The sequence below is a fragment of the Leptodactylus fuscus genome, chromosome 1 (genome assembly GCF_031893055.1).
Source record: "Leptodactylus fuscus isolate aLepFus1 chromosome 1, aLepFus1.hap2, whole genome shotgun sequence".
Taxonomy (NCBI): domain Eukaryota; kingdom Metazoa; phylum Chordata; class Amphibia; order Anura; family Leptodactylidae; genus Leptodactylus; species Leptodactylus fuscus.
The window spans coordinates 256,656,158-256,678,322 of NC_134265.1; the positions used below are offsets into that span (position 1 = coordinate 256,656,158).

Below are 22,165 nucleotides of genomic sequence, written 5' to 3' on the forward strand. Positions count from 1 at the left end.
GCACCATGGAATTAATGGTGCTATATAAATAAATAATAATGTGTTGCATGGTTTTTAAATATTCTCTTCTTGCATGTGGTTATTTGGGTGGGGTGTTTGTGTAGGGGAGTTTTCTTTGATAGGGGTGTTACAATATATACACACACTATGTGATCAAAAGTATCCAGACACCCCCAAAAACATATGTTTTTCATATTAGGTGCATTGTGCTGCCACCTCCTGCCAGGTACTCCATATCAGCGACCTCAGTAGACAGACATCGTGAGAGAGAAGAATGGGGCGCTCCGCGGAACTCACGGACTTTGAACGTGGTCAGGTGATTGGGTGCCACACATCACGCAGGTCAATGCCAAATGACGCCTCGCTTGGTGTAAGGAGCATAAACATTGGATGATTGAACAGTGGAAAAACGTTGTGTGGAGTGACGAATCACGGTACACAATGTGGCGATCCAATAGCAGGGTGTGGGTATGGTGAATGCGCGGTGAACGTCATCTGCCAGCGTGTGTAGTGCCAACAGTAAAATTCGGAGGTGGTGGTGTTATGGTGTGGTCGTGTTTTTCATGGAGGGACTTGCACCCCTTGTTGTTTTGCGTGGCACTATCACAGCACAGGCCTACATTGATGTTTTAAACACCTTCTTGCTTCCCAATGTTGAAGAGCAATTCGGGGATGGCGATTGCATCTTTCAACACGATCGAGCACATGTCCATACTGCACGGCCTGTGGCGGAGTGGTTACACGACAATAACATCTCTGTAACAGACTGGCCTGCACAGAGTCCTGACTTGAATCCTATAGAACACCTTTGGGATGTTTCGGAACGCCGACTTCGTGCCAGGGGTTGCCGACCCCTGGTTTACTATGTCTTACTTTCGGGGTACGTCTTACATTAGCCCACCCCCCAAAAGTCCCACTACGTCTTACTATCGGGGGTGTCTTACTATCGGGGAAACAGGGTAGAACACTGTTAGCAGACAATAAAACAAAACCTAAGCCTGTCCGGCTCTAACTAAACATCAGCATGCCTACCTGCGCTATAGCAGGTCACATATAACATCCAGTACACGGACCCAACCAGCACATACCGTCCCAGTAGTGCTCGGTCTCACTCTCACACTCTGGCTGTGTCTGTATCAGCCCTCCTTTACTAGGCGCCTTCCCCAGTAATAGCCATGAGGAAGCCTCACCTGTGAGTACCCGGGACTCAGGGAAAAACCCGTGGTGGAGTAGGGGTGTGGAAGGCTCCCCCTACCAACCTGCCCTCCAGTCCAGAAAAACCAGCCCATGATATGGAAAAAGAGCCCTAACAGACTTTGTTTCCTTTATCTCACCTGGCTGAGGAGCTACTTGTTATGTTTTTAATATTTTTGCAGTGCTGAAGTTTCCCCCCCCCCCATTTTTAAAACCCTACAATGCTAGAGTTGTCATGAACCCATACTGTTGATAGCAGCAGTTCTTTGTTTACATATAGGCGTGGTAATGGATTTCCCCTCCCCCACTTCTTTCACTTGACCTTTTTCTTTTTTCTACTGTAACTGGGGTTACGGGAGAGAGAGAGAAGAATGCAGCTCCCATGTTGTACTGTAGAGCTAATCTAGGACCAGCAGCTTATGCAGTTCCCAGGCCTAGAGGCTCCCACACACGAGGACTGTAATAAACCATCACTGCCTCCCTGTATGTTTTGTGCAGCTGCTCATCACTGCAAAGACATACCGGGACGTCCTTGCAGGGTTAAGAGGGGACTACCGGAAGTATATAAACTATGGGCAGTCTAGACATGTTCATCAGTGTAAGAGTTTATTAAAACTTAAAGATAAAAAAAAGAAACAACTAAAAAGACTTTAACAAAAGAAAATGTGTTTATTTACACAGTCAGAATCCATGACATAATAAAATAATATATACACAGATACGTCTTCCAAGGTTCTTGACAATGTGCTCAGACATAGCTAGGAATTGACTGGATCACTTTTTAATGAAATGCCATATGTCAACTGTAAAAAGAAAAGGTTAAGCATTAGTAACTAGACTCATCTCCAGTGCTGTATATGCTAAAGGAAAAACTAGAACAAGATCAAAAGAAATTAATCAAAACAAGATACTATCCCATTCATACGCCAATCTCTAATATCTAAGTTAGGGATTCATTTGAATGGTGCAATAAATGTTATTCTGCATTTATTATTTTTTACTTTTATTATATATGATTATTTTACATAAGTGAACCCTCCGAAAGTTAAAAAATGCCCACTGGCCCTGCCCCGCAGTTTTTTCACAGATTCGCCTCCTATAAAAGTTAAAATGTAAAGCAATCAAAACATCAGACATTCCCCCAAATAATATAACTAAAAACTACATCTGGCTCTGCAAAAATGCTTTATCCATCATTGTACACAGAATTTTTTTTATTTTTTTTTACATGTTACGGGTATCAGAATGTGATAACATTGTTCCCCCCCCCAAAGTATAAAATCCATGTTAAAAAATAAAATAAAAAAAATAAATTTTGGTATCCCTGGAATTGCACTGACCATATAATACAGGAGACACGTCATTTTGGCTGCACAGTGAACACCATAAAAAAACAAAGCCTGTAAGTGTCGCACAAATGTAGTTTCCTCCCCGGTTCCGAATTTTTATTTTTTTTATTTTTTTTTATTTTAAGCCTCGCAGTATGTTGTAAGGATTATTAAATGGTGCCATTACAAAGTACAATTTCTCCAGCAATCATTAAGCCCTCATAAGGCTCTGCAAATGGAACAATAAAGTTAAGGGGTTTGGAAGGTCGGAAGTATAAGAGGAAAATTGAAAAATGCCTGTGGTGGTAAGGGGTTAATGTCATGTGATCATTTCTCAGTCATAATTTTTTATTTTTTTCCCCAATATCATATCACATCACAACAAGGTACACTTAGGTTTAGTTCACACGTGAATACCATGTGGCGTAATTTGGTCCGGAAAAAAAATGCTTCCTAATTAGAAAGTGGTTTTTGGACCTTGAGGCGTTTTTTTTGGAGTGTTTTCTGGAGCAAAACCGCGGTTTTTCCCTCCCGGACACTGAATGGACCGTGAAAAAAAACAAACAAACGCGATGCGGTTTCCGCCTCCCATTCAATTCTATTGACTTCCTGAGGCGGAATCTGCCTCAAGAAAGGTCATGTCGCTTCTTTTTTCCACTAGCGGCAAAAAAACGCTAGCAGAAAAACGAACGCTAGCAGTCTCCATAAACTACCATTGTGAGGGGCAGATTATGATGGGGATTCTGCGCCATAATCCACCCCCTCTCTGCCCATCTGAACGGGCCCTTAAAGCCAGTGCTCCATGTTGCAAAAGCACAGAGTTTTACATTACTTGCAAAGTGGATTGGATTCTAGATAATCGCATCCACACATTGCAGAAAGAGAATCTAAAGATCAGTGGGGGTCCGAGTGCTCAGACCTTCTGATCAGATTAACAGGGAATTTTTATTGAACATTCTGAATGGAGTACCGGAGATAGCCAAATACTGTATTTTAGATATTTCTGGGGCTCCCATTATAGTTACACACAATTAGTGCCTTGATAAATGGACACACATCCTAACAAAGTAAACCTATATGTTTAAAGGTTATGTGCAGAAATGTATAAAATACTGACCTTCAGGGGACACTGGACCCAATTCCCCTTGCAATGGTGCCTGAAAGAGCAATGAAGGAATACATACATAAATAAATGTCTTTTCATTATGGCTTGGTAATTCATGTTTTACACTGTACAGCCTGACTCAGGATCAGTTGGGTCCTCAGCAGTCAGGTCAGTCATTTATGGGCAGAAGATAAATACTTTTTGCTGCATAACCCCTTAAAACGTGGTATAGCGTGTTATTGTTCTGCAAAGGTTTTACTAAAGGGGTTTTCCAGGCAAAAAAAAATAATAGTATTGATGACGTTCCATTTTCTCCCCTTCCCGAAACAGAACATCATTGGAAAATACGCCTGGGGCGTTTACATGATTTTTGTCACAGTAATTTAGATGGTAGGTGCGGAGGGTGGGGTAGGGTGATGGGTGGGGATGGTGGTTTAGCTTCAATCATAAAGGTCAATTTATTCTGGACAATACCTTTAACCTAATTTTAAGACCATCTAAACACCAGATGGTTTCTTATGTCCCTAAACATAGAACCATACAATTCAACAAGTACTTTGTTCTTCGAATGAAGGTGTAAGTCCTTCACTTTAATGCCTTAGAAGTACACTGTGTAATGTGCCTTTAAAGAGATTGGGCAGCCACTTAATTTATTCCAGTTGATGCGACACAAAGTGGTAAACAAAGGAACTAAAATAAAGATCAAATAAAGTAGGAAATGCCATTGTCCCCAGGCATTAAATTACATATTTGGTATTGCTATACATAGAAGATGATGTGTATTTGTTTTTTTATTAAATTAAATTATTGGATTACAAAAGAAATAAAGAAAAAAAAAATGTAAAAGTTATGTCTTTGGAAACCATATGAAAGCCCAGTTTATGCAACATATAATAAAGTATCAAATAAAACATTTATTTACCCTTAGAGAGCATTATGTTGAAAGATGAAATGACAATTTGCTATGGACATTCAGGAACTATAGAGAACGTACAGGACTACTGACAACTACTTTAATAGAGTCACCTGATAATTATGTCTGTCTATGTATGGATGAACCAAAACAAAATAAAAATGCAAATATGATGGAGGCAGTTTTGTACTAGTTTCCAGCGCAAAGAAAATGATGAATAAAGATAATATAGGAGTAGCCTCATGAAGCAATGCAATACTGTATTAAATAAGAGCAAGAACTCACAGCTTGGACTATAGCAGCGGCCTCTTCTTCACTGCAGCAGAAAGGGCTTTCTTTAACCAAGATATTTTTACTGTGGGTGGAAGACAAATTAAAATTCTCATTTAGGAGAATCTGAACACAGAATCTTCATATATATATATATATATATATATATATATATATATATATATATATATATTAAACATTACTTTCCAATTTTTGGAAAAAAATACATGTTCACTCCCTTATACGATTAAGTTACAAAAACACCAGCCCCTATCATGTGTGGGTATCTCCCATCAATACCAGCAGCCCCGCAGAAGTGAGCAGAGTGATGGTCAGACTACAGTTCCTTATTCCTGCCCTTCTGATCGCTGGGAATCCAAGCAGTCGGACACCCAGTAATTTGCCATTTTCTTTGGTGGCACAACCCCAAACATATGCACCACTGCTCCATTCTTGTGGTGCACAAAGGGGAACTTTTGAAGTCACCTTTTTTAGGATTGCACAAATAGAAGAACACTGGATGGCAAACACTGGACAAGTAAACTCATACATTACAAAACAAAAAATACATAATTCTTACCATACAATATCACCACAATCGGATTTCTTATGAACCATGTTTTGCCAATATTCATGTGTTTCTTTGATAATTTCAACTGCAAATGCCTAGCAACATAAGAAAACATTTATATTATATTATATTTTATTATATTCTATATAACAAAACAAGCAACAAAGGGTCAGACAGAACCTCCCCATGTGAACAGGTACAAGTTGCTATGGCAATCATAAAAATACTGCAGCACTCTGTACATGGCAGAACGATTGTTAAACACTAGACTTTCTAATACAAAATAAAGAAAAAAAAAACAACCCAAAAACACAACACTTCCTCACTTGGCCATATCCCCCCTTTCCTGAGTCTGTCTATAAGCCAACTGGCTGGAGCAGGAGTCTCCCTGCTGTATGCTAAAGATAAAAGATAGTTAAACCCCTCCCTGGCAGTCACTCTCAAGGCAAAGATGGAGAAGATCAGCAGGAGCATTGCTCCTTTGTTCTCTGAATGGTTTGTACAACACTGTCAGGATCATGTAAAAGTTTCTACTGCCTGACAAACTGGGAGCACAATTATAATTTTGTTTACTTTTAAGATTCATTCCTAGGTTTTGCATTTCCTTAAAGAAAAAAATATTTTGTTTTTATTTTTCCAGAAATTACCACAAGAGGATGCTGTCACGCAGTGTGACCTAGGCTGAAGACCAGGATGACAGTGTTTTCACTTAACACCGGGTTCATACCAGCGTTCGGGTCTCTGTTATCAGGTTTCCATCTTCGGCCGGCAGAAGACTGAAACCTGTCAGATTGTGTCCGGCCGTGAGCGCCGGGGAGCGTTTTGTGCTCTCCGCAGCAAAACAGTTCTTTTTAAACTGGACACAAAGTCCTGCATGTCCGACTCTGTGTCTGGTAAAAAAAAAAAAAAAAAGGGTTTTGCCAAGGTAGAGCATAAAACGCTCACCGGCGCTCATGGCCAGACACTTTTCAAACCCATTCTAATGAATGGGTTTGAAACATGACTACAGGTTTCCGTCTCCTGCCCAGTTTCGTGCAGGGAACGGAAACCTGCATAACGGAGACCCCCGGGCGCAGATGTGAACGAGACCTTGCAGTGTAACATTTATTATTACCTGGTACGTGTTACAGACCTTGTAATATCCCACAAAAGCAAAGGCCAGTAACAAGGTTTAGACAAAAATCAAGAACTGCTTTATGGCCGGTGGTGAAAACACAGTCACTGCAAGGTGGTTGGGATCCTAGCGAATCCCACCCCCACCATGCGAAAACATCCTCACAACGGACAGGCTGCGACTTCCAAACCTGTCGCAGTTTTGAAAGTCACAGCATGTCAACTATACCTACGGAATGCAAGCAGTTTCCCTATATGTAAAATTGAAGCAGAAAGTCCACAGAAGAAGCCGCCATGTTTTTTTTTCTGCATCGGTTTTTGGAGCGGGACACTAAATGAGGTCTTAGGACTTTATATGCAAAATAAAAACAATGGTGGCCTGGTTAGGTGTGCAAACAGAGCTACATTATTTGATAGGAACCTGTTCTTTCTAAGCCAATCAGAAGCTTTGGCAAACATCAAATACTTCCTGTTTGGTCAATAATATAATGTCAATATTATTATTAAGGTCAATATTTTAATATCATACGGAGAAGTTCACTTTAATAGGCATCATCACTCTTCCCAACCAGGAGACTCACCTGATCTTTAAATTGCCCATCAAAGCCAAACTGGTTTTCCGGTTTTCCATCAGGAACTTTATAGGTTTTAAGCCATTCAACAGTAGCTTCTAGATATCCCGGTTTATACTTTTTGACATCATCGATGTCTGCAATATGACAATACACAGTCAAGAGACTAAAATTGTCAGCTGCAGTCAGTACATTTAACAAAATACAATTCCTGTGACTGAGGTGCAACAATGACTAAATACTGGAAATCCCTACTCTGAGCACCACACAGAATTACAGGAAGATAAGAATCCAACAACCCTACAGTTACATCTGTTAACTTTTCTTATTTACTATTAACCTCCCCTCCATTCACACTCACTACCTTTTTTTTTTTTTAGCTGTACCGAGTGAACATAAGAGGTTGAGCAAGGTTGTATTACGGAAACCTAAACATCATGCTCAAGCAAAATGAGAAGATAGAATGTATGATCCTAAGGTTAGTTCGTCACACTGATCAAAACCAATTTCCAACTGTACTGTACTGAAAGGATTCATTAATATTGAAGATTAAAAAGATTACATTGCATTACATTAATGATTAGAAATGAATCTTAACCAACACCGCAGAAATACTGACACATAAGATACAACACTGCTGTAACTCCACCACTTCTGCACAAATGAATAAAGTTCAGCCATATTATTATTTGAAATAACTCAACATAATCATATTGGCGATTGTACTATCGGTTTGTAACTACCCATCATAAAGGCCACAATGTGCCTGCACTTCATCACTATTGAACTGCCTACAACAACTAAGCAAAAACATGTCATTATCCCTTTAAATAAAAAGTTCCCATCAACTATTATTTGTAGGACAACTTTTACATCTTGATTGCAAATACTCCAGATCATAGGGATATTTAACTAGAACCTAACCTCACAGATCCAAAATGACAAATGGTTGTGCAATAAAACTTAAAACGTTCACCCAAAAATCCTACAAACAACCTCACCCGCATACAGCAAAGTAATCACTTCTCTGCAATTTACCAACCATTGAATTTTTCAGCTTCAGGATCTTCGATATTGATTGCAATAATCTTCCAGTCCATTTCTCCTTCATCTATCAAAGCTAGAACACCAAGCGGTTTTACTTGAATTACTTCGCCCCTAGAGCAAACCTGCAACACATGATGCGTCCTATTAAAATTTTATTACTGAATAGTTTTAATTTGATAATCTAATCTTTCCATGGCATCCCCCTCTTCCCCCTCCCTTCTCTATTACCGTACAGATACTCCTGACTGAATGCATAGCAGCAGAGCTCATGACTGTGCAGAATTTGAACATGTTCATTTTCTCAGGGCTATGAATATCAATGCAAGCTACCATAAAGAGGAACTAATGTGACTGCTACATTTGGATCAGTGTTTTGAGGCTGTCCGCAGCATCAGACTACAAGCCCTAATGCTGCAGATTGTTGTCAGACTACAGGTTGTAGAATGCCAAAACAGCTGGATAGGAAAATTTTACATAAAATGTCATCCCAAGAAAAGTTCTATAGAAAGCAGTAAATCTAGCATACCAACGATAGTACACAGTAATATATAGACCTAGTACTGTTCACTCTGTAGAGACCCATCTGGGATGATTTCTTTCTAGAGAAAACTATTGTTTGCAGATTTTTATCTTAATATATACTGTGTAAGCGGCCATTTTTCTTGTGGCCACGGGCATGCGCAATTGGCTCTGCCCAAGGCCTAGAAGTTTGACCAAATGCGCCAGAAGAAGATGTTCCTTTAGAAGATGGAGGCGGCGCTGGAGAGTTCTCTCGCAGCATTGGGGACGCCCCCAGTGCTTTGACAGAACTCATTTGCATACCGACGAAAACTGGAATTTATACCAAATGGCGGCGCGGAGCAGACATCTAAAGGTAGGTGAAGAATAGCCTCTCTTAAGGCTTTTCCAACATGTTAGTGAGAAAAAAATTGAGTTTTAATGATACAATCCCTTTAAATATCCACTATACAACAGGGAAATCTGTCAACTGTACTCCCACCCAGTAGCAGTATCAAACAGCCCCTCACCAATCAGATATTGATGTCCAACCAAATAACAGATCATTGAAAAAGCCTGAAAAACTCCTTTAGGAAAAAAAAACAAAAATCAAAACTGTATATAAAAGCACCTTTGAGCCAATTTCACAGACATCAATAGGATCATTATCTCCACAGCATTTCGTATCTTTATCTTTATGATTAGGATCTTCCCAAGTCTGGAGGGCAATAAAAAAAAAAAAAAAAAAAAAAAAATTAAATTAGAAAATCAACAAATACAAACTGAAATTAAAGCCGTTAAAATGAAAATTGACTACCAGCAACATCCAAAATCTTTCAACCATCTCCAGTATGGAAGTATTTAGGTAAAAACTTAAACATGAAAAGAAGTATTATTTACCTGCGGTAAAGCACCGTAGTTCCATATGTATCCCTTGTAAGGAAAAATATTTGACACATATCGGAGTTTTCCTTTTTTTATATCTTGCTTAATCGGATTTAAAGACTCCTTTGTTGCAATCTAGTAACGAAAAGCGGTGCGGAGAGAATTAGTCTAAGCTTTTGGACTACTTTTGATTTTCTGGAAGTATTTGTGTTGTTAATAGATTTCGTAATATATGTTAAATAGTGGATCCTTTCTGTGAAATCCTGCATTATTTCACTCTTTGCCGGTCTTCTATATTGAGTATCACTTAATGTTACCAAGTACAGGAGTACGGGGCTGTGTAAGATGTAGAGAACAAGGGTGGAGGAGGGTCCAGCATTATACACTTGTGTGTCATATGAAAGAGGAGTTCCTCTGCTGCTACGGTGCTATATATTTCCATAGATATTACTGCTTGAAAACAGTCGGGATTAGGATATTTATATGCAGCTGTATAATATGTGATATAAAATCCCAATCCGGACTGTTTTCAACCAGTGATATCTGTGGAAATAACTGAGATAGTACTGCAGCCTTACACAATAACATTCAGTGAGATGCAATACAGAAGCACAAAGAGGAAAAATGAAGGATTTCACAAAAATGATCGGAAATTTGTTAAAGTATATTACAAAATTTATTGATGACAAAAATACTGACAGAAAAATCCAAAAAATGTACTAAAGTTTGTTTACTCTAAAGCAATATCAGTTTAAGGGTCCATTCACACTTATTTTTTTGGTGAGGATTTTGACAAGGAAAAAATCCGCTTCAGGAATTAGGAAATGTTTTTTTCCTCCAGCACAGTGTATGGATCTTGAAAAAAACGCCAGTGGTTTTTCCACACGTTTTTTTGCCAATTCTACGTAGATTTTTGACTGCCGTGGTTTTTGCAGGCAGAATCCGCCTGAAGGAAGCTTTTTTTTTCTGCTAGCGGAACCCATAGAACTCTATGGGGAGGCGTTTTTTTCCACGTGCATTCTGACATGGATTCAGCGTGAAAAAAAACTCTGTGGGAATGGACCCTTAAATAGCCTGGATATCTTAAAAATACATCTCAAATAGCAGTCACTTACCTCCATTTTGGCATTTGTCCATCGTGGCACTTCAACCACCATGTTAAATATGTTCTAGAAAATAAATTCATTTACAGACATTTAAAAAGTATAGACCTACAGAAAAGCACTAAATGGTCTCTGAACATTACTAGTATAAGATGCAACTAGAACTTTCACATACTGGTTACATAAGAAATTAGGTTGGTTTCACACTAACCAAGTCTCAGATTACCTGGATTTACCGTCCTGTACACTATCCTGGGAGACAGACTCCTAGTGTTCTAGTAATCTGGCCCCTCAATAACTGGCTGGCACACTCCTATTAAGTGGACATGAAAGATCTCCAAAAGTGCTGCCCACTGGGAAACTGCTCATAAAATCCTTCTACAACAGTAAAAAGTCACCTTAAAGGGGTTGTCCAGTTTCAGACCAATATTGAGAGACAAATGTTATGGTTTGTATAATAAAAAGTTGTACAATTTTCCAATATACTTTCTGTATCAATTCCTCACGGTTTTCTAGATCTCTGCTTGTTATCCTTCATTCTTTTACTTCTAGTGGATAAACCTCTGACCATGGTCATGTGATTTACCGTCCATAGTCATGTGATGAGCACACAGGTGTCGCTCGTTATAGTCACAGCACAATAATCAGACATCTGCCTGGTAATTAGCTGTGCACCTGTGTACTCATCACATGACCATGGAGTGTAAATCACATAACCATGGTCAGAGTTTTATCCTCTAGAAGTAACAGAATGAAGGACAACAAGCCGATATCTAGAAAACTGTGAGGAATTGATACAGAAAGTATATTAAGAAAAGATAAGATAATCCTTTAAAAGTCCCACAGTGGGGAAATTTCAGTATGTTACAGCAGCATAGTAATACAGATACAGGATAATAAACAGTAATATAATACAGAAGTAGACACTTGCTTAAAAAAGTAAACATACTAGGAGTCCACAGCACCTAAGGAAGAAAAGAAAGAAGGAAGACTTCAGGATCATTTAGTTCTCTGTGCGGCGTGATCTTCGCTTGGCCTGATGTAGATTATGTAGCCTGATCGCGGTTGGGTGGAAAGACCTCCGGTAGCGCTCCTTCTCACACTTGAGGTGAAGCAGTCGGTCACTTACAGTGCTGCCAAGTGCCATCAAGGTCTCATACATGGGGTGGGATTTATTGTCCCGCATGGAGCTCACCACGGACAGTATCCTTCTGTCACCCACCACCTGTACTGGGTCCAGGGGGCTCCCCAGGACAGAGCTGGCCCTTCTGATCAGCCTGTCAAGTCTATTCCTGTCCCTGGTTGACAACTGCTCCCCCAGCAGGCCATAGAGTTGAAAAAGGCCCTAAGAAGTGGCCCCTGGACTCGAAAGGCCCTCAGCCTCCTGAACAGGTAAAGCCTGCTGTGACCTGCTGTGTATTGCAAAATTGTATATGCTTTTATTGTACAAACAATAACATTTGTTTCTCAATATTGGTCTGAAAGTAGCCAACCCCTTTAAATATCCAGATACAGCTACTTATTCACCACTGTGTTGGAGAAACTCATAAATTACCCCAGTGTTTAGTAGCACTACCCTACGGTTTTTAATTTTTGGAAAGTAGCATTTTCGCTTATTTGTTTAATGACAAACGTGTTTTGTAGGATTATGGAACTTTCTGTGATCTATTTAGGTGTATAATGGCTCATGTTATGCAGTCAAAATGGGTGTGTTGTGTGGCTTTGGAGGTCTGCTTTTGCCTTTGGCAGTCTCCAGTATGCAACCCATCCAATATTTATATTGTTATTCACAACTGACTGGTGCATAGGGCTGGGCAATTAGTTGAAAAATAACCAAAAGTCAACAAAGAAAACAGACATGATTTTGTTCATGTTGGTTATTACAGTATTTGTGAGCTTCTACCTTCAGACCAAACACATCCAAATCAGGATTGCTATTAAACTCTGGGGTCTTCATATCCCAGTTTATAATAAGAGGAGGCCTCGAGAGGTGATCTAACATAACTCTAACCTCTTCTGGGCTCAAAAATAGCACCCTATTTTTTGGAGGGGCACTTTCTGCCTAACGCCAGGGACCATTAGGCCTCAGCGGGTCATGCGGTGGTGTGACAACATATACACAAGGGTCAAGCTGTGTGACCCATCTCAGCAGTCCCTGATGTCAGGCAGAAGCATTGAAGAGAGCCCAGAATAGGGGAGTAACCCTGCCTTCTTATATTAATCACTTCCACTGGGCCTTCAATCATTATACTCTGGGGTTGGAAGTTCGGTCCAAACAAAGCTGCTGGGCGACCAAAATAATCATTGATCATAACCAAGATCCCCGATTAATAATTATTTTCATTTAGATCATAATCACCCAGTCCTATCGGTACATACTGTTTTTGTTTTGTTATAGAAAATTAAAAAAGCTACAATAAAAAAATAAAATAAAGAGGCTGAAGCCTCTTCATAAAGCTCTCAGTCCCTGCACCAGTAAAGCCCTTTATCAAGACTGGCATACCATAGTATAGAGTCATTGGGGGTGGGGCTAGAACCTGTGATGTAGGCATCACATTTGCCTTTTTTTATTTTATGTTAACTTTGATTTTTACATGGTTCCCCCCATAAGTTTATAACAGACTTTTGGGGAACATTTTAACATAAGTTGTTTTTTTTGTTGCTGATACATTTAGCCCCAGTTGCAGAAGGAATGCAGCCTCCTAATCTGAGCCCTCTGGGGGGGGTTTCCTTCCCCTAGTGGGTGGCTTAAAAACCAGCTCAGTGGTTAGAACTGCAGCTTTGCAGCGCTGGAGTACTAGGTTCAAATCCAACTAAACAACATCTGCAAGGAGTTTGTATGTTCACCCTGTGTTTTTGTGGGTTTCCCCCGGGGTACTCTGGTTTCCTCCCACACTCCAAATACATAAATACATAAGGAATGTAGATTGTGAGCCCTATATGACAGCAATTGACAACTTTTAAAGCGCTGCAGAATATTATGGTGCTATATAAGTAAAGAATATAGTATTGAGTGCAAGGTTTACAAAAAAAAAAAAAAAAGGAAGACAAGAATAGTAATAAACCGACCCTGCCTTTTCTATGGGAGATTCAGCTGTGTAATCATAAAAATTGTGCAGCTGCTTAAAGGGGTTGTCAAGGCAAATGTTTTGGATTGAAAAAAAAAAAAAAAAGTCACACCAACCTTTCCCTGTTGCTTCGGTACCTCCCAGGCATGGTCAGATCCTGCCGGTCCATTGTTGTCTTCTGGTGGAAGTCCCCGCCACGCGTGGCCAATAGCCAAATCAACAGCCTCAGCAAAAGACAGGGGACATCACAAGGACATTGGCGAAGAGTTTCACTTCTAGAAGACTCCAGAGCAGCAGAACTGGACCACACTGGGAGGACACCAGCCCATCGGTGAATAGGTTGTTTTTTTCTCACCTTCCCCATCCCATTTTGAAAATTATTTTTTTGCTCGGACAACCAACACTACACAGATGTACGGGTACATCCTTGCAAGGTTAGAGTGGACTGCTCGGACATATACAGTCAACAAGCAGTCTGGAAACTGTTAAAATAAAAAAATAAATAAAAGCAAAAATAAAACCCTATTTAATTAGCAAAAAAAAGAAACAATATTATTTGAATAATTGAAAAGGAAAAGAAGGTTATGGACCACAAAACCGCATGTAGAAAAAAAAAAAAAAAAAAAAATCACTGAAAATGTGTTAAAATGTGAAATTGGTTACAAAAATGTCACTATGAGGAATCACACAACACAATAGGAAACCAGATCCATTGGACTGACCACTACAATCTCAGGAGGTGATTATGGATGACTTTATGACATTATAACAAAGAAATAAAGAGTAAGATCTGAAAATAGCTACTCAAATCCTGATTTTTCAAGAACAAAGGCTCTTCAAATCTGAATATGTTATGTCTTGATATACAACGATTCTGAACACATTTCTCTAAAGTTATACTCCGGTATGGGTGCGCTTCATGAAATAATGCTTAGATTTGAGCTGTGGAGTGTTGTTCTATAAATACATAAAGAAGTTATTGAATGTTACTCTGAATTTTTCAGTTGACATCATACACTGTTCTGTTGGCTTGATGTAATGTTTCACACATTTTCAAATATAAAATTGCTGGTGAGTAGATGTTCTATGAATATGTATTGCCTGCTAACAGTCTTGTTTCCAAAACAGTATTTGTGCTTTGCAAGTATTTTTGTTGCAGTTTAAACATATACAACCAGTATTCAGACCAAGCTGAAGAATAAAGATATATTAAAAAAAAAAAAAAAAGTATCTTATTCCTGCTTACTAAGGAAATTGATTTGAAAATGTCCTTATGCCGTATCTGTATGAGAAGCCATTATTACCTTAGAACAATTAGATTTTGATTTCTTTGCTGGCACATCTTGGTCCTAAACATAAATAAAACCATACAGTAGGCATCAATGAAATGCATCCATACATCCATAGTATTTATGTAAAAAAAAATTATATATATTTTCACTCCCCTCCCATGGTAAGCAGATTATTTGCAGAATTAAGGGAGGGTGCCTTTACACACCTGCGTTTTTACTTGAGTTAACACATGCCTTGCTTGAAACAGCATTTGTGTTTTGCACCAGAGTCTGTTGTCTGGCGCCACTGCCCATTCAGGCACGCTTTGTGTCTTCACCACCAGTAGTCCCGTCTGCACATAGCCAGCGGTCATGTGTGGCTGCAGACTTCTGGTGGTGAACACACAGTGCACGCAAGAAAGTAAAGTGTAAGCATACACCAGAGCACTAGGAGTGTATAATTTTTTTTTTCCCAGACGGAATACAAGCGCTGTACAGTTAAAGCGCATGGACCCCATAGACCAGGGGTGGGCAATTAATTTTCCCATGAGGCCACATGAGAAATTTTAACGGTTCTAGAGGGCCATGCACGTCGTAGCATTTAGCTCCACCCACTTCTATGCTGACTCCGCCCATTCTCAATCATCTTGCCATGTGCCCCCACAAAGTATAATCCTCCTACAGGCACCCTAACATTATACACCCCACATTATAATGTTTCCCGGCAAATGTCCCACAGTATTAAGTCCCTCTCCTAGTGCCCCAGTGTAAACTAGCAGAAACTAGAGGGGACATTAAACTGGGGCAGCTGGAGGGGGACATTAAACAGTGGAGATACTTGGAGGGGGACATTAAATTGGGGGAACTAGAGGCAGACATGTTCCCCTCCAGCTATCCCCCATGGTTTAATATCCTCCTCCATCTGCCCCCTAGTTTAATGTCCCCCCTCCATGTGCATTCAGTTTAAATGCCCCCCTACATCGGCCCCTAGTTCCCCCCTCTTGCTCACACATGCTGTCTCTTCTCTCCGCTTTATCATCCAGCAGCCTCCATTGCCGGCAGCTTGCAGTAAGCACACAGTCCTGTGTGGCTCTGCCCATTAACGAGTCATAGCCTATCCTGGTGATAGGCTGTGATGACATCATCAAAGGTCCTTGAACAAAGTTCCAAAAGCTATGCGGGCTGGACAGAAGCAGTCAGAGGGCCGGATGTGGCCCGCGGGCCGAACATTCCCAGGTCTGCCATAGACTAACGGGGTCCGTGTGGGCAGTGCACAGCAAGCACACAGACCCCATTATAGTCTATGGGGTCCGTGCTCTAACTGCACAGCGCTTGCATTTGCGCTTGTATACCGTCCGGGGGGGGGGGGGGGGGGCGGGTCCTCCAACTAGTGTGAACCGACCCCAAGAGTCATCCTGAGCCGTTACCAGGGAAATCCACACATTCACACATAGCGCTGTTGCATTTGTCAAAGCGGAATGGTCACCTCAAATGGACGTGACTTCAGTTTTATACAACCTAAAAAAAAGTTTCTGGCGTAATATGAAACCTGAAATTGTGCTTCATCTGCATCAGTTCTTGATGCATAAAAAATAAAAAATGAATAAAAAGAAAAAAAAAAAAAAAAAATCACATTCCCGCCTGCAGTTTTAAGTGATATTCCTATATTTCTTATATCTTGGGCTGCAATATTGACAGCATTTGGAAGTTGAGAATCTCTGAGGAACATATTTTTAGGCTGTATAAAACTGGAGATCCATTTGAAGTGACCGTACCCTTTCGGCAAGTGCTACAGGCCTACATCCTAGCATTACAAGTGTGTACAGCTGTAACAGCTCAGAGGGTTGCTACAGAGAATTTTAGAGCCCATTTTTAAAGCTAGATAGGTTATTTATATATATTACAAATTATTTGATATACATCCCTGAAACAATAGTAAAAAATACATTTAAAAAATGGTTGTTACTTTAAAGCTTGTGTGTAACCAGCCTGAGGCTAAGGCTGCCAATATTGCTTATGTGAAACCAGCCTGAGGCCATGGCTCAATGTTGTGGAACACACAGCTTTTATTGTTGCAGATTTTGCCCCAGTTTCTGAGACCAAGGCCCTAAGTTGCAGAAAATCTGCTTTTTTATAGCAGATTTTGTCACATTTTTGAGCCTAATAGTGGCTACAAAAAGTAATGAGAAATATAAACAAAGTACTTCTATTTCTCCTTTCTGCTTACGCCCGGTTCACATTTGTGTTCAGGATTCCATTCGGGAAGTCTGCCTGGGGGCCCCCAAATGGAAAACTATACCCATAGAAAAGCGGTTACCTGGGAAAACACACAAACCCCATGCAGACTCCCCGAACAAAGATGTGAATCAGGCCTTAATCTACTTCTTGCTCTGGCTCAAAAAACTTTGGCTGCAGCAATAAGAGCAATGTGGTGCAGCAGCCTCAAAGATGGGTCATCAATAGCTGATGAATTATCTAAAGAGCTCTGTGGTGCTCAATTGAAACACTGGCACAGATTTATTAAGACTGGTGTATCATATGGCAGTCTTAATAAGCAGCTTGACTGGTGCATGAAAAGAGAATGGAGAAGAGGCTGCGGCCTCCACATAAATTAATTACACTATGCCAGTAATGAAAATCTCGCCAGATAGGAACATAAGTAGATTTTCAGAAAACTGGGTCGAGTTAGCCCAATGTGGCGAACAAGGCATGGATAGGCACACCTGGAGTCAATTGTGCTCCTCAATATCAATTCTATGCCACAAGACAAATAGGACTAAGGAATTCTCCCAACTGTGTAATGGAACCCTTAGGGTAAGTTCATATGGGGTCTTTTGCAATGGAGGCCGCCTCAGGTTCCGATCCAAAAACCAGGTAGCTCTAAATGAAAGCCGGTGCACTGCACAATCATCCAGCCGCGCACTCTGCTCCGAATTAGGCCCAATGAAAGGGCCTAGTCCGGAAGAGGGTGTGTCTTCAGGCCGAATCGCGAGGCGACTTGGCCTGAAGAATAAGCACCTCGCTTCTTTTTTCCGGGAGCTGGAAAAAAGACCTGAGCGGCTCCCATTGATTTCAATGGGAGAAGTCTTTTTGGTCAGGATTTTGAGGCAGATATAGCCTCAAAACCCTGACCAAAAAACTCTGTGTGAAATTACCCTTACAGTAACCTGGAAATATGTATAGGCATGGCATCTGTGCAATGTTAGTTTGTACCTCTTCAGATCTTGGATATAGAGGAATGTCATGAAAAGGCGAGACAAATTTCCCATCTTCATTCTCTGTGAAGTATAGAAGCCAGAACATCATAATCACATTAGCCTTTTAACAAAAATAAATAATTTGGAACCATGCATTATCATTCATTTACAGTACTATTAAAATCCCAAAGTGTCACGTAATGAGTACTAGTGAGTTCAAGTCTATTCTCACCTTCCCAGGTTATTTGGATGGTGTTTTTTTTTCCCACAACATTTTCACCTTTTTTGAGGTGTGGTAAGAGTTTGGTACAAAGACATGGAGAAAAACATCAGTTTCCTGCTTAAGCAAGAATTGTCATGATCTGATCAGCCAGATTTCGCTACAGTCCACTTCCAAGTCTGTGACAACCTCACAGACTGGAATAACAGAATAACTGATCACGATGGACTGGTCATAGATCCTGTAAAACTTGAAACCATGATTCTGAACGTGTTTTAACGTTCATGAAAAGGATTTTAAATACTTCTAGAATAGACTCGGCAAAAGTGTGTTGATAAAGTGTGTAAGAAAATGACTGTCGGGCATGCGCAGTTGGCTCTGCCCGAGGCCCGATGTGGCTGGAAAGTTCTCTTGCAGCATTGGGCCCGCCCCCAGTGCTGCAGGAGAACTCATTTGCATACAGAAGAAAACTGGGATATCTATCGAACGGCGGCACGGAGAAGAAATCTAAAAGGTAGGCGAAGAATAACCTTTCTTAAGGCTATTCCTACGTGTTAGGGTGCATTCACACTACGGATACGGTGACTGATTCTGAACGTTAAAACACATTCAGAATCCGCGCGTATAAAGCAGATCCCATTCATTTCAATGGGAGCCGACATACGAGTGCTCCCCATTGAAATGAATGGGCTACTTTTTACTCTACGAGTGCTCCCATTGAAGTGAATGGGAAGCGCTCGTGTGTACGGCTTGCCGTGTGAAGGGGCCCGGCGCTTGGCTCAGTCCGAGCCGTACACGCGAGCGCTTCCCATTCACTTCAATGGGAGCGCTCGTAGAGTAAAAAGGATGTGCTTTATACGTGCTGATTCTGAACGTGTTTTAACGTTCAGAATCAGTCACCGTATCCGTAGTGTGAATGCACCCTTAGGGAGAGAAAAAAATGGGATTCCAATGATTGGATCCTTTAAAATCCAGGTACTTTTTGGATGTTTTTGCTGCAGCAGTTTAGTAAATGTATACACAAAACATACACCAAATAGCAGACAAGCATATTTGGAGTGTATTTGCTATGGGATTTTTTATTTTTTTTTAAATGGATTCTATCATTGAGAAAACTCATTTTTAACTAATCATATTTTTACATAGCCTTTAGAAAGGCTATTCCACACATACCTTTAATTTGTTAATCCTCTCAGCAATTTTTGAATTAGCCCGCTTTTATTGATATGCTAATTAGCCATCTCAGAGCATAGAAAATTCACTGAGCACTGTGTGTTATGTGTACACAGGGGGAGGTGACAGCAGGGAGGATGAAGAGTCATCAGCAGCAGTCTCCCTGCTCTCACCTCCCCCTGTTTACACACAGCACACAGTGCTCAGTGAACTTCCAATGCTCTGAGATGGCTAATTAGCATATCAAAAAAAAAGCAGGCTAATTCAAAAATGGCTGAGAGCATTAACAAATTAAAGGCATGTCTGGAATAGCTTTTCTAAAGGCTATGTAAGTATATGCTTGCATTTTTTCCCAATGATAGAATCCCTTTAAATATTTAAATAACCAGTGTTTTTTTTATGAACCAGCAGGGTGAACATTTTGGTTAAGGTCCCATATTGCGGAAACGCAGATTTTTTTTTTAACCAAAGCAAAGTATGGCTACAAAAAGGAATATGAAATATATAGGAATGTCTTAGGCCAGGGCCCCACAAGTCAGAAATGCCGCGATTTGCCTGCGGCGGAAACGCCACAGTAAAAATCATGGCGTTTTACAGTAATTGCAAAGTGGATGGGATTCTTGTAAATCCCATGCCCACTTTGAGGTAAAAACCGAAGTGCAAACACGCCGCGATTTCCAAAACTGGTGCGGTTTTGGAAATTACAACATGTCAATTATATCTACGGAAACACTGGCGGCTTCTGCGTAGATATAATTATAACAGACAGTCCAGAGGAAAACTCTGTGAACTTTCTGTTTAAAGCGTTGCGTGAACATATCCTTATTCCGAATGACAACCACATTTTCCATTAAAGTCAATAGGACTCTGCAAAGATAGCTGGCACGTAAACATTTCACACCAAAATACACATTATATGTTGTGTGAACGCAGCCTTATGCAGCACGTGGTCTTATTCACACAGTGCAGTGAGATTATGGCTTATTACTACAAAGAAGAGCAAAACACATGACAAGGACACTGTGGTCGTACTGTAGATGGTTTATGTGTACAACAACCCCAAACATGCTTTATTCACAAGGGGCCAAGAGGGATATTTACAAGAAGGACCTGAAGGACAGGACAGCTCTGCTCCTCCTCAGGACATGCACTTCACACTTGGGGCACTGCAGGGGTCATAGACGTCTAGCCAACAGGTGCCTGGATGTTATTTGTACAGGTTTAGCTGATGTGTAAGAAGCTTGGAGCCTTTCAGATGTAAGGTGCACTTGTTAGGTGCAGTGACCATATACAAGCAGACCATGAATCCTGTATATTACAGGGTCAGGTTACAATTGAACACGTGCAGCACTCTGCCCTAGGACAACTCCACCTTCCCAAGGTCACGGGCAGCTCGCACATGACTCCATTTTACAGAAAGGGTTTCTTCCAAGTCCATGTCTTTCCTTTCAGAACTTTCCTCCACTACACGGGTGTGACAAGGTCACCAGAGCAGCAGCAGAGGCCGCGCAGCGCCAGGGACCACACTGCTACACGGCACCAAGGAAAGGCTGACTTATAGCCGCAGCCAGATCCATGTGCTGTGACAGGAGAGGGGAGTTCCACTGCTTAGTGACAGCAGCGCGCCCGGCTTCTACAGCACAACACCCCTCTCCACTAACCGCTCCTACTTACTGAAGAAAAGCCGGTACTCGGCAGTGTTGGGCCGCCCCCGCTCCTCGGTACTGTAGCGCTGCATGCTGAGCCACCGGCGACACACTACAGGCCTTCCGGGACTACACGCGAATACGGCTCGCTGGAGCCTGAGGACGCCGCCGCGCCATAGACCGCTCATGTTTTATCCCCTCCTCTGACAGTGAAGCTCGGCCCCTGTAGTACACAAGGGCGAGCCGACACTGCCATCTACACGCCTGACAAGGGCAGGGCAAGGAGACCTCGTATCCAGAACATGGCCGCTGGGAAAACAAAGCGGCTCATAGAAAATGGCTGACCAGGCGCTGACAGCTGTCGTGAGCCTTGTTCTGCGCCGCCCCTTGGCATCATTGTAAATGCCCGGGTGCCGGAGAGTTACGGTCACGGTCATCTCCCTGCACAGTGCCTGCTGTACATGTGCTGTATATAGTGCGGCTGACTGTAGTATATAGAGGAAGGTAGGGTGAGGAGAAAGCAGAGCTGCAGGATAAGGATAACATTGTTCTCTGTCTTAGCTGTAGGGTTTCTTTTCATGCTCAGTCCAGGGTCCAACCCCTGAATCTTATCATTAGGAAAAACTATTGCCCCAGGTCTCTGTTCACTGCAGAGGATTTGGTGTAACCCCAGGCTCACTCTAGCACTGACCTATTGTTCTGGTCTGGTGGAGCAATTCAGAGGGCAGTAATAGAGGTTACACATGGAGCCCGCTGGAAACGGAGCCTTCACGTCAACTCGTTCAGAATGAGCGGCGTTAAAACAGATCCCATTGATTTCTATGGGTGCCGGCATACACGCGTTCCCCATTGAAATCAATGGGAGGCTTTTTTACCTATTGCTTTCATTGTGATACGTGCGTATGCCAGTACCCATAGACATCAATGGGATCTGTTTTAAAGGGATTCTACCACTAAAACACTTTTTTTTCTAGTTACCACGTCGGAATAG

The 22,165-nt window shown here is 41.2% G+C and overlaps 1 protein-coding gene across 2 annotated transcripts; it reads right to left on the reverse strand.

The window, feature by feature from the left end:
• Positions 1-1,843: 1,843 nt before the first annotated feature.
• PPA2 (inorganic pyrophosphatase 2) lies at positions 1,844-21,499 on the reverse strand. Of its 2 annotated transcripts, XM_075286238.1 has the most exons (12): positions 21,203-21,499; positions 18,152-18,216; positions 14,972-15,016; positions 10,612-10,665; positions 9,512-9,631; positions 9,243-9,329; positions 8,109-8,235; positions 7,076-7,203; positions 5,391-5,476; positions 4,826-4,895; positions 3,640-3,679; positions 1,844-1,997 (listed from the first exon to the last, which is right to left on the reverse strand). In XM_075286238.1, exons 1-12 carry the CDS (start codon positions 21,360-21,362, stop codon positions 1,969-1,971), a joined length of 1,011 nt encoding a protein of 336 aa, XP_075142339.1. In that variant the 5' UTR covers positions 21,363-21,499; the 3' UTR covers positions 1,844-1,968. The 2 variants fall into 2 exon arrangements, with proteins under 2 accessions (XP_075142339.1, XP_075142347.1); XM_075286246.1 differs by lacking the exon at positions 14,972-15,016 and having other exon boundaries at positions 21,203-21,498.
• Positions 21,500-22,165: the final 666 nt, after the last annotated feature.

Coding starts and splice junctions, on each gene's coding strand:
- PPA2 (XM_075286238.1), bottom strand. CDS start 21,362: ATGAGCGGTCTATGGCGCGGCGGCGTCCTCAGGCTCCAGCGAGCCGTA. Junction 9,330..9,511: donor ACTACGGTGCTTTACCGCAG/GTAAATAATACT, acceptor ATTGCCCTCCAG/ACTTGGGAAGATCCTAATCA. Junction 1,998..3,639: donor GGGTCCAGTGTCCCCTGAAG/GTCAGTATTTTA, acceptor TTCTTTTTACAG/TTGACATATGGCATTTCATT.